Source organism: Podarcis pityusensis, assembly GCF_964106645.2.
Source record: "Podarcis pityusensis genome assembly, chromosome: 1".
NCBI classification, from domain to species: Eukaryota; Metazoa; Chordata; class Lepidosauria; order Squamata; family Lacertidae; genus Podarcis; species Podarcis pityusensis.
The window spans coordinates 39,758,575-39,774,044 of NC_138028.1; the positions used below are offsets into that span (position 1 = coordinate 39,758,575).

Genomic DNA, 15,470 nt, shown 5'->3' on the forward strand with positions numbered 1-15,470 from the left:
CACTAAAATGAAAATTGACTTGATGTGTAACATAAGTCTTTAGTGTCTAGCACCGTAGGGAATTGCACACCCTTGTCTGCCTCTGTGTACTTATTCCCTTCAATAATCCACCCGTGTTTATTTTGGCTATTCGTCTGAGGAAAGAGTAACTAAACAATTCTACTGAGAACATCACAGCAACAAATACTATTTATCTTCTGTATTAAAATATAGGTTTTAAATGCTGCATTCATATATCTAGTATTTTTTCAAGCCGCTGGATTAGGTCGGGGGGCCCCATCCCCCATAATCAGTATATGGCTTGAGTTAGATTTAAAAACAGGTCCCAGAGGTTGACAAATGGATTAAAGTAGAACATAAATTCCTTATGTCACCCAGTCCCTTAAACCTTGATGTCAGTAACATTCCTAATCATTCCATTATTATAAATGTCAAATATGCTTTACATGTGTTAAAGGGACTGTAAGAAGTGAGAGCCTAGCTAAAAGAAGAAAGACTCATGAGCTGCTGCCTCTTTACTATATATCACAAATGAAAACACAGTTTTGCTCCCAACCCTGCAACTTTCCTGAGTGATGGAAGTTCAAGGAAGCATTTGCAGGGTATTCTTCAAAAGAGGGAAACTCTGGATTCTTACACAATCTCTGTGAAAAATTGGGATTAAAAAGAAAACCACAACAATGTAATAGTTGAGAATAATTCAGAGGTGAGCAGCCGCTGCTGCCATTCCAGGCAGTGTTAGCTGTAGCAGGGATAACTAAGGTGTCATTGGTCTACAGCTCCCATCAGCCTCAGCAAACACGGCCAAAGGTCAGGCATGATGGGAATTGTGGTCCAACTGCATCTGACGAGCACAACCTTGGCTATTCTAGAGCTGCCCTTGACATGGAGGCCACAGCCAAGTGGAGGTTTTTTTCTCCTGTTGTTGCCCTGCTCCTTTCCAGCACCTGCTCTGGCCCCAAAGTTTGCTGGGACCCTTGCCGGGAGTTGACTCCAGGCCGCTGAGCGGGCTTAGCTATGGAGCCGCCTCCCCCTCTCAGGCCCTCGGCCTCCAAGTAGCCACTGGCAAGGTCATGCCCAGGATTGGGCCAAAACAGGGAGGCTTGCCATTCTGTGGGCTCTCTAGTCCTGCCTGGCCCTTCCCCAGCAGCAATGGGGGCCCCCAATGGCTGCTCAAGCCGCATCAGATGGGAAGCCCCAGGCAGGACCAGAGAGGCCATATCGCCACTGACACAGCCACTGCTGATGCAGCTGCAGCCGCCACTGCCCATGTCGCCTCTGGCATGGCTTGAGCAGTCATACGGCCTGAGATGAGGTGGAGCGGCTGACAGAGTGGTGCAGAGCTAACAACTTGCTCATAAATACAAGGAAGACAAAGGAGCTTGTGGTGGACTTCAGGAGACAGAAGAGCAACGTCCAGCCACTTTTGATTGATGGGGGTCTGTGTGGAGAGGGTAACAACGTTCAGATTTTGGGGCATTGAATTACAAGAGGATCTGTCCTGGAGTGTCAACACAAGGGGGCTTGTGAAGAAGGCGCAGCAGAGACTGTACTTTTTGAGAATACTAAGGAAAAACCATCTTCCGCAGAAACTGCTGCTTGCCTTCTATCACTGTGCCATTGAGAGCGTGCTCACTTATGGCTTATGTGTGTGGTACGGAAGCTGTACTACCCAGGACAGGATGGGGTTGTGCAGGGTTGTTAAGGCAGCAGAGAGCATTGTTGGCTGCCCACTCTCCACCTTAGAGCAGATTTATGCCACAAGGTGCCATAGGAAGGCACTGGACATAGTAAAAGATCCATCGCATCCTGGTCACTGTCTCTTCGAGCTCTTGCCGTCGGGACGGAGATACAGGACGATGAAGACAAGAACGAGCCGTCTTAAGAACAGCTTCTTCTCCAGAGCGATCTCGGCCCTGAATGGGAAGCCCGGACTTTGAAAGTTATCTAATCTCCCTTGCTGTATTATACTGTACAGTGGTACCCCGCAAGACGAACGCCTCGCGAGACGAAAAACTCGCAAAACGAAATGTTTTTTCGTTTTCGAGTTGCCTCGCAAGACGAATTTCCCTATGGGCTTGCTTCGCAAAACGAAGCTTGCCCCGGGGACAGCGGGTCTTCTCTTTTGAAGCAAGGGGCGGCGGGGAGAAGCGATCTTCTCCCCGCAGCCCCAGGTCCGGGGACAGCGGGAAGCGCTTCGCGCTGCCCCCGGACCTCTTTTGAAGCAAGGGGCTGCGGGGAGATCGCTTCTCCCGGTGCTCCAAAGCGGGGCGGGGGGTCGGGAACACCTTCCCCCACCGCCCCGCTTCGGAACGCTGCTCCGAAGCGGGGCGGGGGGGTGGGAACACCTTCCCCCACCGCCCGGCTTCGGAACGGTGCTCCGAAGCAGGGCGGGGGGTGGGAACACCTTCCCCCACCGCCCCGCTTCGGAACGGTGCTCCGAAGCGGGGCGGGGGGGTGGGAACACCTTCCCCCACCGCCCCGCTTCGGAACGGTGCTCCGAAGCGGGGCGGGGGGGGTGGGAACACCTTCCCCCACCGCCCCGCTTCGGAACGGTGCTCCGAAGCGGGGCGGGGGGTGGGAACACCTTCCCCCACTGCTCCGCTTCGGAACGGTGCTCCGAAGCGGGGCGGGGGGGGGGGTGGGAACACCTTCTGAAGGCTGGCGGGGGGCAAAAGTCTTTGTCCCCCCTGCCTGCCTTCCCAGGGGCTTTTAAATCGCCCCGGACAGCGGAGAAGTCCTCCGCTGTCCCGGGGCGATTTTAAAATGCCGCCCGCCAGCATTTTAAGATTGCCCGGACAGCGGAGAAGTCCTCCGCTGTCCCGGGGTTTTTTAAAATGCTGGGGGTTGGAAGAAAAGCCCTTATCCCCCCCCCCAGCCTTCAGAAGAGGTCCGGGGACAGAGTGTCCCCGGACCTGGTCTGAAGGCGGTTTCCCTAGGAACGCATTAATTGATTTTCAATGCATTCCTATGGGAAACCGTGCATCGCAAGACGAAAAACCCGCAAGACGAAGAGACTTGCGGAACGAATTAATTTCGTCTTGCGAGGCACCACTGTATTGATTAATTAGAGTTTTTATGGAGAAGTCAAGTAATTTCGTTGTCCCCGAAGGGGGCAATGACAATAAAGATATTATTATTATTATTATTATTATTATTATTATTATTATTTCCCTGGACATTCCAGAAATTTCCTCCCGGACACTGGTTCCGACGGCCGAATCCCAGCAATGTCTGGGAAATTTCGGATGTATGGGAACCCTAAACTCTCTGGAGCTCAGTTCCAGCACCTCTCAGGTGGGAGCCATTGCCATTATAAGAGAACAAGGGAGGCAATTCATGGTGAGTTCTGGCACCTCTTTTTCTAGAAAAACAGCACTACTTAACACACATACTTCTCAGTTTCACACTATAAGGCTACAATCCTATAAACTACCCACTAAACACTCTGAGGCTCACCTTTGGGTAAGTCACATAGGATGCTGTTGTAAGTCAGTGTATCTGATGTTCTGTAAAATTACAATGTGGTAGTGATGGAACAATCTGTCCATTCTGGTTTCTCATTTTTCCAATCTTCAATTCCAAATAAGTTTGCATTTTTAAAAAAAGTTTTCATGAGAATTCATCAGCATTTTTTGTGTGATTTTCTCTTAGTAGACACATTTTTATATGACATTTCCCCTACTATAAACATTTTTGGCAAAACAATTTCCCCAAATGTAATGCATTTTTGCATGGTCTTTTCACAAGTGTATGCAACTATATACCCACTTTACTCACTTGGAAAGACAGGTGAACTAATGCCAGTGTACTGGAAGAAGCAAAGATCACCAGTGTTGAGGCAATGATTTTTCAACATTAACTTCATTGGACTGGTCATGTTGTGCAGATGCCTGATTATCATCTTCCAAAGCAACTACTCTATTCCCAACTTAAGAATGGAAAGCGAAATACCGGTGGACAACAAAAGAGGTTTAAAAACACTCTCAAGGCAAATCTTAAAAGAATGTAGTATAAGCACTGATAACGAAAACACTGGCCTGCAAGCGCTCCAATTGGAGAACAGCCTTTACCAAAGTTGTTGTAAACTTTGAAGAAACACAAACTCGGGGCGAAAAGGAGAAACAAGCTAAGGGGAAGGCATGTTTGGCAAACCCTCACTGTGATCAGCTCCTGCCTGGAAACCTATGTCCTCACTGTGGAAGGACATGTGGATCCAGAATTGGCCTCCACAGTCACTTACGGACTCACAGTTAAGACCGTTTTCTTGGAGACAATCTTACTTGGCTACGAGTGATTGGAAAAGAAGATGTGCGTTTTTGCACACATTACTTTGCTAGAGAACTACACTCCAAAATTTGGATAAGTAACTGTGCTGTTGCTCACATATTGTTTCAGAAAATGTGAATTAAATAAATTCACTGGATTGAATGCTTCCACCATCCCTAAGGTAAAGGTAAAGGTACCCCTGCCCGTACGGGCCAGTCGTGTCCGACTCTAGGGTTGCGCGCTCATCTCGCTCAAGAGGCCGAGAGCCGGTCGCCGTCCGAAGACACTTCCGGGTCACGTGGCCAGCGTGACTAAGCGGCATCTGGCGAGCCAGCACCAGCGCCGCACATGGAAACGCCGTTTACCTTCCCGCTATAAAGCGGTCCCTATTTATCTACTTGCACTTAGGGGTGCTTTCGAATTGCTAGGTGGGCAGGAGCTGGGACCGAAGGACGGGAGCTCACCCCGCCGCGGGGATTCGAACCGCCGACCATACGATCAGCAAGTCCTAGGCACTGAGGTTTTACCCACAGCGCCACCCGCGTCCACCATCCCTACAACCATCCAAAAATGGGTTTGGGACGTTGCTTGCCTTAAGGAAGGTACATCATAATTGACCCCAGTAGCTCTAATTACACAGAGGGGTCCACCTTGAAGAGTTAAAACACATGGGGGAAGTGGCAATTAGTAAGGATTGCCTGCATTTGAGGCCATCTAGAAAATCTGGGTTCCATAAGCTTTACAACAAGATCATTTTAAAAAGTTCAATATTCCCTCCCAACCCAATTTCCCATGTTTGATGGAAACCCTGCAAGAGTCAGTGTTGCCTCTGGTCTTGCAATCCTTCCGAGTGGCTTTTGGACATGAATCATATACAGTGGTACCTCGGGTTACATACGCTTCAGGTTACAGACTCCACTAACCCAGAAATAGTACCTTGGGTTAAGTACTTTGCTTCAGGATGAGAACAGAAATCGTGCTCCAGCGGCGCAGCAGCAGCAGGAGGCCTCATTAGCTAAAGTGGTGCTTCAGGTTAAGAACAGTTTCAGGTTAAGAACGGACCTCCGGAACGAATTAAGTACTTAACCCAAGGTACCACCATATATAACATGAAGGAATGCTTCCTGTATCCATGTGCAATGTTCCTGCACTGCTGTGTAACATTAATATTCAAAGAGGGGGCTCACACTGCTTCTCAGAAGAACTATGAGCAGTTTCTGCAGCTTTCTGTAGAGCTGGCAATTCAAAGCTATGCTGGTGATCATTATCCCCTTCTTCCACATATGCTTTTATAATATATTCTGAATCAAGGAAGTCAGATGATCCATGCCCCACATTGCACATGGCTTTCCAGTGCAGATATCATGCCCTTGATTGGAGGGAAATCATCATCAAGGCCAAAAAGCGAAACTGCCTTGTAAACTGCAAATAAGCTGAAGGAAGCCTTTAAATGCTAGGTTACCCTCATAACCCATAAATGGGGATCACAGTTAACATATCTGTAGATAAAAAGCACTTTTATCTTATCTTTAACTGCAGGACTTCACACACTCCCAGTTACTTGCCTCAATTTTAGGATAATCACGATTTGTCTTGGGGAGAGATGATTGTTCCTAAATGGGCATGCTGAAGATAATGAACTACAACAAATGACGATCACAATCTTTCCCATGTTAAAGGGGTGGGGGAGGCAGGGGAGAACTAGGAAACTTCATATTGTTTGATCAAGCGTCACATTCTTAAAGCAGAACGGCTGTGTGCAGGAACGGAGGAGCCTAAATGGGGGAAAGGATCAAACGGAAAGGCTGGGGAGGGCTTTGATCAGTTGAGAGGACCAGAGCCTGAACAGGAGTCTGGAGAGGAGGGTGCAGTCGAGTCATCTGGAGCCAGGCACCATCTTTGCAGTTGGGTGCAGACTTGCACCCCCCGACAGAGTGTGTGTTTTACAATCCCAGTTTCCGAGCGAGTCGTACAAGTGAGTGATCCACACCTTTCACACATTTTCCTGGCAGACATAGTGCTTTCTCCTCAGAGTGGAAGCTAGCATAGATTATGTCCGGCTAACTACACATATTAAGAAGAAATGGCAAATCTGAGCTGGTGCAGGCAGCTACCTTGCTTGTGGCACTGGGGTGGTGGGTGGGGCAGTTCCGGGTGAGGTTGCCTTTAGCCACTGCCAGTCTGCGGTGAATGAATCACCTGGTTCATTTGCAAGAGCAGAAGCTGAGCTGGTGATAATTTGCAAAGCTATGCCTTTTGTTCATAGTAAACTTGTCCGGAAAACAGTTTGTGATGAGATGACAGCCATCAAGGTTCGATTAAAAAATGTAGGAGCATTTTGCAAGATGACTAGCTTTCTTCTCCAAAGTGGGTTTGAGCAAATCTTCCTTGCACCAGCCTTGCATGGCAGATCAGTGGAGGGCACTGGTGCTCAGTCTGCCTGCTTTTAAGATACATGGCGTTGTAAAGAACTTTAAAAGTCAGGAGGCAAGGACTTACCATATTTTTCGCTCTATAAGACGCACCAGACCACAAGACGCACCTAGTTTTTGGAGGAGGAAAACAAGGAAAAAAATATTCTGAATCTCAGAAGCCAGAACAGCATGAGGGATCGCTGTGCAGTGAAAGCACCTTGAAAACCTTGCTGTGCTCCTGACTGATGACTCCTGAGTCTACTCACTTGCCTGAATAGATTTGGCCATGGGTGTAGACAGGATTTTTGTTAGGGGAGGCAGGTCTTTTGTTAGGGGGAGGGCAGAACCTCAGTTTGCTATGTATTTTTATTGAATTTTATTGATTGGGGGCAGCTACACCCATAAATTTGGCTCTTACAATAGCTTCTGTCTCTGCGTTTTGGGGCAGGAGCAAGGACAGGGCTTCAAGGGTGTCCTGGAAAATAACATTGGAGCAATTAAAGTGGATTAAGCACTTTGTGGTGGAACAAAACTGCCAGAATGGCATGTTATGGAGACGGACAAGCCCCATAGCAGCACATAGGCCAGCATAGCATTTGGGCTGATGCTTGTCTCCACAGCACCCTCACTTGCTTGCTTTCCTTTTTTCTTTCTTTCTTTCTTTTCCTTCCTTCCTTCCTCTTTTTAAACCATTTTAGTGACATGGTCTGGCAGACTGGTCATGCACCTGTTTATAGATACTTGCTTTTATCATTTCCCTCCCCGCTTTTGAAAATACCATCCTTTTCTACAACAAAATGCTTATTCCCATTAAGCAAATGTTGAGATCCTCTCTGTCACACCTCTCCCTAAGAAATTAAACACAATAAAATCAGCTGTACTGCTGTATCAAGTGTTACACACTAGGAGTTATTATTGCCTTGTGAGATTAAGTTTCTGGTTAATATTTAGGGATAACAATGCAAACATATGAAAATAGTTTACTTCACCCAAATGCACCCCCCCAAAAGAGATTGCTATGGAATAGGTGACATATATGAGAAATACAGACCAAGCGTCCAAATACCTATTGTGGTGTATTTCTTCTATAGCCCATTTACACTGGTGAGATAATTTTTCATCCCGTGCCATCGGCTAGACTCCTGATCGTGCCCAAACTTCACTTAGTGCCATCCACAAATCTTCACTCTGCTCTCTGGACAATTCCCATATACAGTCTATTGCACAGGTGAAGGCAGCAATGAGTGCCTGGGATGCACTGAAGAGCTATTAACTTTACTTAGTGCAGGAAGCCTAATGGGTGATCTGTCACACCTCACCAGCTTCCCTGTTATATATGTAAACCTTGGAGAAAGCCTCTATTCTTATTTGAATGAACAGCCATATATAACCTGGGTGCTGATGTCCTTTGCATTCTAGACACGCCTCTTACAAAGACCGATGTCATGTTAAGAATATAGAGGTTTTCTGTAGTATTTTACATTTAACATGTCATATAACTTGTTGTAGAACTTGTTGTATGCTGTAGGGAGAGGGTGGAGCTGTAGTCTAAACCACTGCACCTCTCGGGCTTGCTCGTTGGAACGTCAGCAGTTCGAATCTGCACAACAGGGTGAGCTCCCATTGCTCTGTCCCAGCTCATGCCAACCTAGCAGTTCGGAAGCACACCAGTGCAAGTATTTAAATAGGTACAGCTGTGGCAGGAAGGTAAATGGCGTTTCCAAGCACTCTGGCTTCCATCACAGTGTTCCGTTGCACCAGAAGCAGTTTAGTTATGCTGGCCACATGACCCAGAAAGGTTTCTGGACAAACGTCAGCTCCCTTGGCCTGAAGTGCACCGCACCCCATAGTTGCCTTTGACTGAACTTAATTGTCCAGTGGTCCTTTACTTTTTGTAACCTTTATAACTTGTATAAATAACGATGCTACGGAATATACAGCTACATATTTAACAGGGACTGATCCCATATCCATTTAGCTAAATGGAAAACAATGGCTTTTGTTTGATATATACTTAATTAATACGATTACTTCAATAACTGATTTATTCTGCAGTAAAATTTCTCCTCTTGACAAAGGTTGTTATGTTAATACACTGCATGACTAGATTCTTCTCTCCTAATGATTTCTGTTAGCATGAAAAGTACTGCCTTTGAAGAAAGAATAACTGCCTTTTAGTGTTGACACTGTACTCCATACTATTGTTCCACCTTTGGCATATGACTTTTTATTCAGATATTGAATAATTCGATAATCTCAATGGAAAAATAGAAATGTACATTAGCTGTCAATGGAAATCCAGTTAACATTTAATAGTAACATATGATCCATTTGAGAGGACTTGTTAACTCTTAATTTCTGATTTTGTCCCAAATTGATGCTATACAACTTGCATGTCAAATAATACAATTACCTTTTTTACTACAGATGGATGCCAATTAAATGAAAAATTGCAAGGGCTTGTTGTTTACGAGGTAATAACTTTATCCTGCCGAGGTGTTTATTAGTCCTGTTACAGATAGTTATTACTATGCTAACTGGAAGCATACCTACATTTTTTGTTAACACAGTGAAATTGTGAGTTTAAAATACAGTGGATGCTCGGGTTGCAAACGTGATCTGTGCAGGACGCACGTTTGGAACCCGCAGCGTTCGCAACCCGCAGCGCCGCATCCGTGCGGGTCACAATTCAGCGTTTCTGTGCATGCGCAAGTGCCAAAACCCGGAAGTAACCCATTCCGGTACTTCCGGGTTTGGCGCGGTGCGCAACCCGAAAACACACAACCTGACTCGTCCGTAACCCGAGGTATGACTGTGGTCAATTGCAATAAAGACAAAATGTATTGAAGAAGGAAGAGAACAGGCACAAGCCACCAAACCAAACCACACCACCATGTTGATAACCGTGCACAAATGTCTATGGCCATTCCATGGCCAAGATTACAAATAGGTTACTACTGTAAATCTTGTGGCACCTTAAAGACCCATAGATGTATTGTTGTGCAGACTTTTGTTGACTAGAGTCCACTGTATAAAGTTTAGGGAGAAACATCTAATTTAGAGAGAGGGTGGACAAACTTTCAAAGGGTAGTGGAAGCGGTTTGAACACTCAAAACCACTTTGACACCACTTTAAAATGTCTTTACCCTCTGTGAGTTTTCCCCCTCAGTAAGTTTGAAAGCTGCTCTGTGATCAAAATATTACTTTGCGTCTGACATAAAGACAAATGGCTACCTGTATTCTGAACACCTAAAATAATGGCATTTAGAAATGGTTTAACCCGCACCTCTGTAGCAAAATACTGAAAAACGTAAGTGCACTAAAATGGTTAGTAGTAGTCACCAGGAATTTAATTCTGCTGACCAGCATGCTGTGCTCCACAGCACAGGAAGGGAGAAAGTGTGTTTTTCAAAAATGTTACTCTTCCACCATGTTAACTCTGGGCAGTGTATGTGGAGTTCTAGGTGAGCTCCTATTCAAATATTACTTAGGTTATATGTGGTCCACTTGAGAGGCAAAGCTCTGTGAAGTATATTTTAGATAATTTTTCTATTTCCCCAACCCCTTACCCCACCAGTGCTTGTTAGTTCATAGTCTCTAGATCATTCTCTTCAAATAAAGTTGTAGTTTGAAAGAAAAAGGACAAAAAATGGCTAACAAGAGAACAGGAATCATCACTAAAGCTTAGCGAAAAAATGTCCTCATGAGTGGTGTTATTTATCAGAAAAACCACAACTAATTCACCAAGACAAAATACCACTGGGGAAAGGGGGATAAATACTTAAAGATACCATATATAGTCATGATAATCACCCCCTAAAAAGAATGAATCACCCCTTCTAAAAGAATGAAAACAAAAAATGCAAAAATTCATTCATTTATGAGGTCCTAATAAATACATCATGTGGCAACATTCAGCTTTTGTTTGGCAATTTGACATACGTGGTTTCCTGTACTCGTTTATAAGGAATATGTAAGAGGACTTTCTGAAACCCAAGCCACGTAGATGTTGAAAGTCAATCCTACTAGTTAAAGTGAGCAGCATTAGCTCTTTAAAAAGAAAAAATCACTTTCAGTGGAAATTACCCTGCAACAAAGACTACGAAAATAAGTCCTATTTTTTTTCTTTTTAAAAGAGCGTGATTTATTTGTTTCTAAAGGAGTAGGAGCAAGGAAGAAGCAGGTAATTATTAAGAAACATCCATTTCAGGAAAAAGTGGTAATTCTAATCTTTGGCAAGAAAGGGGGAAATGATCCTTTCTGTAGCCCAAGAAAATTATACCCTTGTGGGGTTTTAAAATGGATAGCATACCAAAAAGGACCTTCTTTCTCCCATCTACTGATATTAAAGAATGAAGATATTACTTTTCAGATCAAAAGAAAAGAATATCTTTTTGTATACAATCTTTTTTCTGCTTAAAAAAAGCTATTTTGTCAATGTATGTGTGTTTTGGTCTCTAAGGACAGGGATATATAGATATAGTTAAGACACATGAGACGAAAAGGAGAGAAAATGTATATGCACTGCACATTCTTTCCAGTATTACAACTCTATTACTAGTAAAAGAGAAATAAAAATTGACTGAGAACTTGCATTTAGTTCAGTGAGAAAAACCTTTAGTGATGAACCTCTCCATAGTAGTTTTGTATTCAAAATCTATTCACTTATTATGCTGATTAAATTTACCCATGCCTAGCAAAGTCCGTATCTATGCAAACTGTGTTTATAGTTGCTCATTTTTTTCTTTTAAGAAAACAATGATTGTTGAAAGAAACCTGTGCTCATGTGTGTTATTTATAAACACACAAATTTAGCTCTAAAAATTGAAAGGATGGGGAGCTCCTGTTATATTTAAAACAAAATATCTACTTTGTTCTTTGAGATATACATACACCAGTGTACACATAAATATCAGTTATTAAAATAAGCATTTTGAGAAAGAAATGGCATGCACGACACACTGCAGCTCATTTCAGAAATCATACTCCTACAAACCATAGTATGATCCGCTTTTTCTGGCGTGTTCTAACCTGTTGGGCAAACTGTGGTTACTACTAACCAGCAATTTTCATCAAACCATGATTTGAAATGGCAAACTACAGTTAGTGCTAGGAGGCAAGGGAAGATGAGTGTCTGTGTCATGCTCCCAATCCACCAAGCTATGGTTCAGGTGATCAGGATATGACAACTCCAGTAAGTCATCTGTTCCAAGGTTTGTTATTGCAGAATTTGTAATTTGTATGCCAGTGCTACTGCTGGTGGGAAAAGAGACAGGACAAACAGGGCACTGAGAGGCAGGAGGCATATAGCAAGCCACATAGCATGAAGAAGTCCTCTTTCTCATGCTAAAGGCCTTACCGTTCCCAATAGGGGAGTATACTACTTCAGGATTTTCCTTAATAGGGTCATTCAGGCATACTGGTATGTACTAGATTTGCATGTGCAATGCATTTTTTCTGTGTTTACTTATTTTCAAAATATTAAGAGACACTTAATCTATTATAGTTTCTGTGTTTTATTTGTAGATTTCATATATATATTGGGTCATTCCATATCAAGTGATCCAACTATTTTACCTCATGTCATCCAATTTTCTTAATATTTTTTACACTTGTTGAATGATCAAAACTAAGTTTAAATCTAAAATTTTAATTTTTATCTCATCCCATTTGTGAGTTATGAGGGTTTGAATATATATATATATATTTTAAATAGCCTTGCCAGACTACACAAAAGCCTTAAAAGCTCAGCCCAGAATTGAGATACATAAAAACTAAAAACACCAATCTTTTCTGAACTTCATGGGCTTTAACATGATATGTCACATGATGGACTTACTCCAAATTATAAATTTAAGTTACAAAAATTGAATATTTGAAAAAGTGGTTAAAAAATTAATATGATTAAAAATTCCAAAAGATGTATTGATTATTTAATATTTCTAAGAGCTACCTGTACAATTTCATCTTGGGATCTCAATGGGATGACATTTTTAAAAAGTATTTTGTACATACATGTACAAAATAGGAGAGATGATGAGTAATGGAAAGGGGGATGGTTTGTGTGCAAGAGAGTTGAGAAAAGTGATGAGGCAGTAAGGTGGTAAAAGGGGAAATGCAACAGAGAGGGAGCAGGGTGAAGATGAAAGCAGGGATATTAAAGCATCTACAAAATAAGTGGTGTTTTCATAATTGGGCAGATGAAAAAGAGGCTTTGCAAAAAGGAGAGGACGAGCATGGACATGGAGGTGAAGTTTAAAATAGGTGCAAAGCAGGCTTGCAAAATAGAAAAAAGAAGTGTGCCAGAAACAAGCTTGGGAAGTGAGCTTAGTCATTGCAAGGACTGGGAAGGAAAGGTCTAGGGGGAATGACAGCAGAGCTGGGGAGCGGAGTAAGTAGAGGCACAGTCCCTAGTATGTGCTTCCATAAATCCATGCGATGGGGTTTGTGCCTGTCGCTCTGTCCCAGCTTCTGCCAACTTAGCATACTAGTGCAAGTAGATAAATAGGTACTGTTGCAGCAAGAAGGTAAACAGTGTGTGCTCTAGCACGTGTCACAGTGTCCATTGTGCCAGAAGCTGTTTAGTCATGCTGGCCACATGACCCGGAAAGCTGTCTGGACAAATGCCAGCTCCCTTGGCCTGCAAAGCAAAATGAGCACCACACCCCCGTCACCTTTGACTGGACTTAACCATTTAGGGGTCCCTTTACCTTTACCATAAGATGTCGTAATAGTTTCCAGCTAGGATGGCTTTAAAGGGGGATTAGACTATTTGCACCATCTCCAGTATCAGAGGCACCACGCATCTGCATACCAGTTGCTGGGGAACACATGCAAAATAATGCTATTGCCCTCATGACCTCCCTAGGGATGCGGGTGGCACTGTGGTCTAAACCACGGGGCCTCTTGGGCTTGCCGATAGGAAGGTCGGCGGTTCGAATCCGCTGTGGTAGTGAGCTCCCATTGCTGTGTCCCAGCATCTGCCAAACTAGCAGTTTGAAAGCACACCAGTGCAAGCAGATAAATACGATAGGTACCACTGCGGCAGGAAGGTAAATGGTGTTTCTTGTGCACTCTGATTTCCATCATGATGTTCTGTTGAGCCAGAAGCTATTTATAGTCACCTTTGACTGGACGAACTCATCTACCTAGACTAGATGGGTATGACCCAGAACTCTTATGTTCTTATCCACCCAACAAATTATTTACATTGATGACTGCCAGCATGGATGGCTTTAGGAGACAAATTCAGAGTCGACTGTACTAGCCACAATGGTTCTGTTTTGCCTTCTCTGTTGGAGGCACTATACCTCTGAACCCGGTTGCTGGGAATCACACGCAACTCCTGTTGTACTCAGGTCCTGGTTGCAGGCTTCCCATAAGCAGTTGGCCACTTTGAGAACAGGAATCTGGGTTAGATGGGCATATGGCCTTATCCTTCTGGGCTCTTCTTACGATGTGATGTTTTATAAATAAATCAAACATTATTCAAATGTTAGCCCAATTCTCAGTTGTGTACCCAAAATATCCTAAAACTTGTTACCATCTTTGGGACACTCGAATTGGCCCTAATAATGAATCAGTTAGTTGCGCCACACACCACTGCAGTTAAGTATGCTGGGAATCAAGAACATGGTTTTAACATTGCGGCACCAGATCTTTCGAGCTCATTTCCCTTAAAAGTGCAACAAGCCCAAACACTCTCATCAGTTTCTGACCCTTGTTGAAACCCTTTTTCTCCCCTATCTCCCCATGTGAGTCTATTTCTGCATTTCAAATTCCCTGTTGGGTTTTTATGCTGCAATTCCCTTTCATGATCGGTATTCTGTTTCCTATTCCACTTCTGGGCATTTTCTGAACATAGTTTCATAAATCCTGAAATGAAACAGATATATTAACCTCGTTTATCTTTTTCCTGGGCTGGGGGGGGGGGGAATTCCACCCGCCTCCACAAAACGCTCCCAACACCTGAAACTTTTCTGGTGCGTACACAGATCCCAGTTCACGGCAAGGCACCCCACGACCCCAACTCCGAGAATCCCAGCGCCGCGGGGCTCGACGGCTTTAACAGCTGATGCCCCCTTCCTACACCTCGGCGCTCCTTCTCGCACGCAAACCGAAGTCACGAAAACGAAACTCTGCAGAAAAAGGGGCTGGGCTCCCGGGCCGCGCGAGGGCGGCTGGCTCTGAATGAGAAAAGGGCAGGCGAGAGGGAACGAGCACCGCCGAGGCCGCCTTCTCCCCGCTCAAGCCCCACACGAGAGGCCGACTTCCACCTCGGCTGCGCCCGCAGCGGCGGCGAGCGAAGGGCGGAGCTGCGGAACCGCGCATGAGCGTCCCTCGTTCCCCGGCTGTAAGGCGCGAACCGCAGGGGTCGGGGCAGAGGCTTTATTTTGGTGAGGGCGCTTCAGCCAGACGCGCCACCCCCGCTCTTCGCGGCGGCGGCGAGCGGAAGGCTTTCCTGCAAAACCGCCGTTCCCGCGCTCTGCGTTTGAAACTGCCGCCGCCGCGCTTCGCCTCCTCCCTCCCGCCGGGCCAGCCACCCGTCTGTCCGGAGGGCGTGTGAGGCGGGAGGATGGCGACGAAGCTGACCAAAACCCAGTACGAAGAGGTCGCCCGGTTCCTGGCCCAGGTGCCTCCGACCAGGCAGAGCCTGAGGAAACTGAGGGAGCGCTTCCCCAGGTAAGTCTGCGCGGGGCGCCCGCAGAGCTCCGCCTCCCTCGTCAAGGGCGAGCCCCGCCCCCTCGAGGGAAGGAAGCGGCAGCAGGCCCGGGGTTTTTTTTGCTT

The 15,470-nt window shown here is 45.1% G+C and overlaps 1 protein-coding gene across 4 annotated transcripts in view; it reads left to right on the forward strand.

The window, feature by feature from the left end:
• The first annotated feature begins 12,489 nt into the window (after positions 1–12,489).
• The window catches only part of CDIN1 (CDAN1 interacting nuclease 1), a 128,256-nt gene continuing 125,275 nt past the window's right edge, over positions 12,490–15,470 (forward strand). Inside the window, exon 1 of one of the 4 annotated variants that reach the window (XR_013978983.1) lies at positions 12,490–15,365. Coding sequence is in view for 2 of the 4 variants with exons in the window: in XM_080979300.1 (XP_080835426.1) it covers positions 15,259–15,365 (107 nt within the window). In the remaining 2 variants the exon portion in view is untranslated. The remainder of the gene's footprint in view (positions 15,366–15,470) is intronic. The other 3 variants (XM_080979300.1, XM_080979299.1, XM_080979302.1) reach the window with 3 other exon arrangements.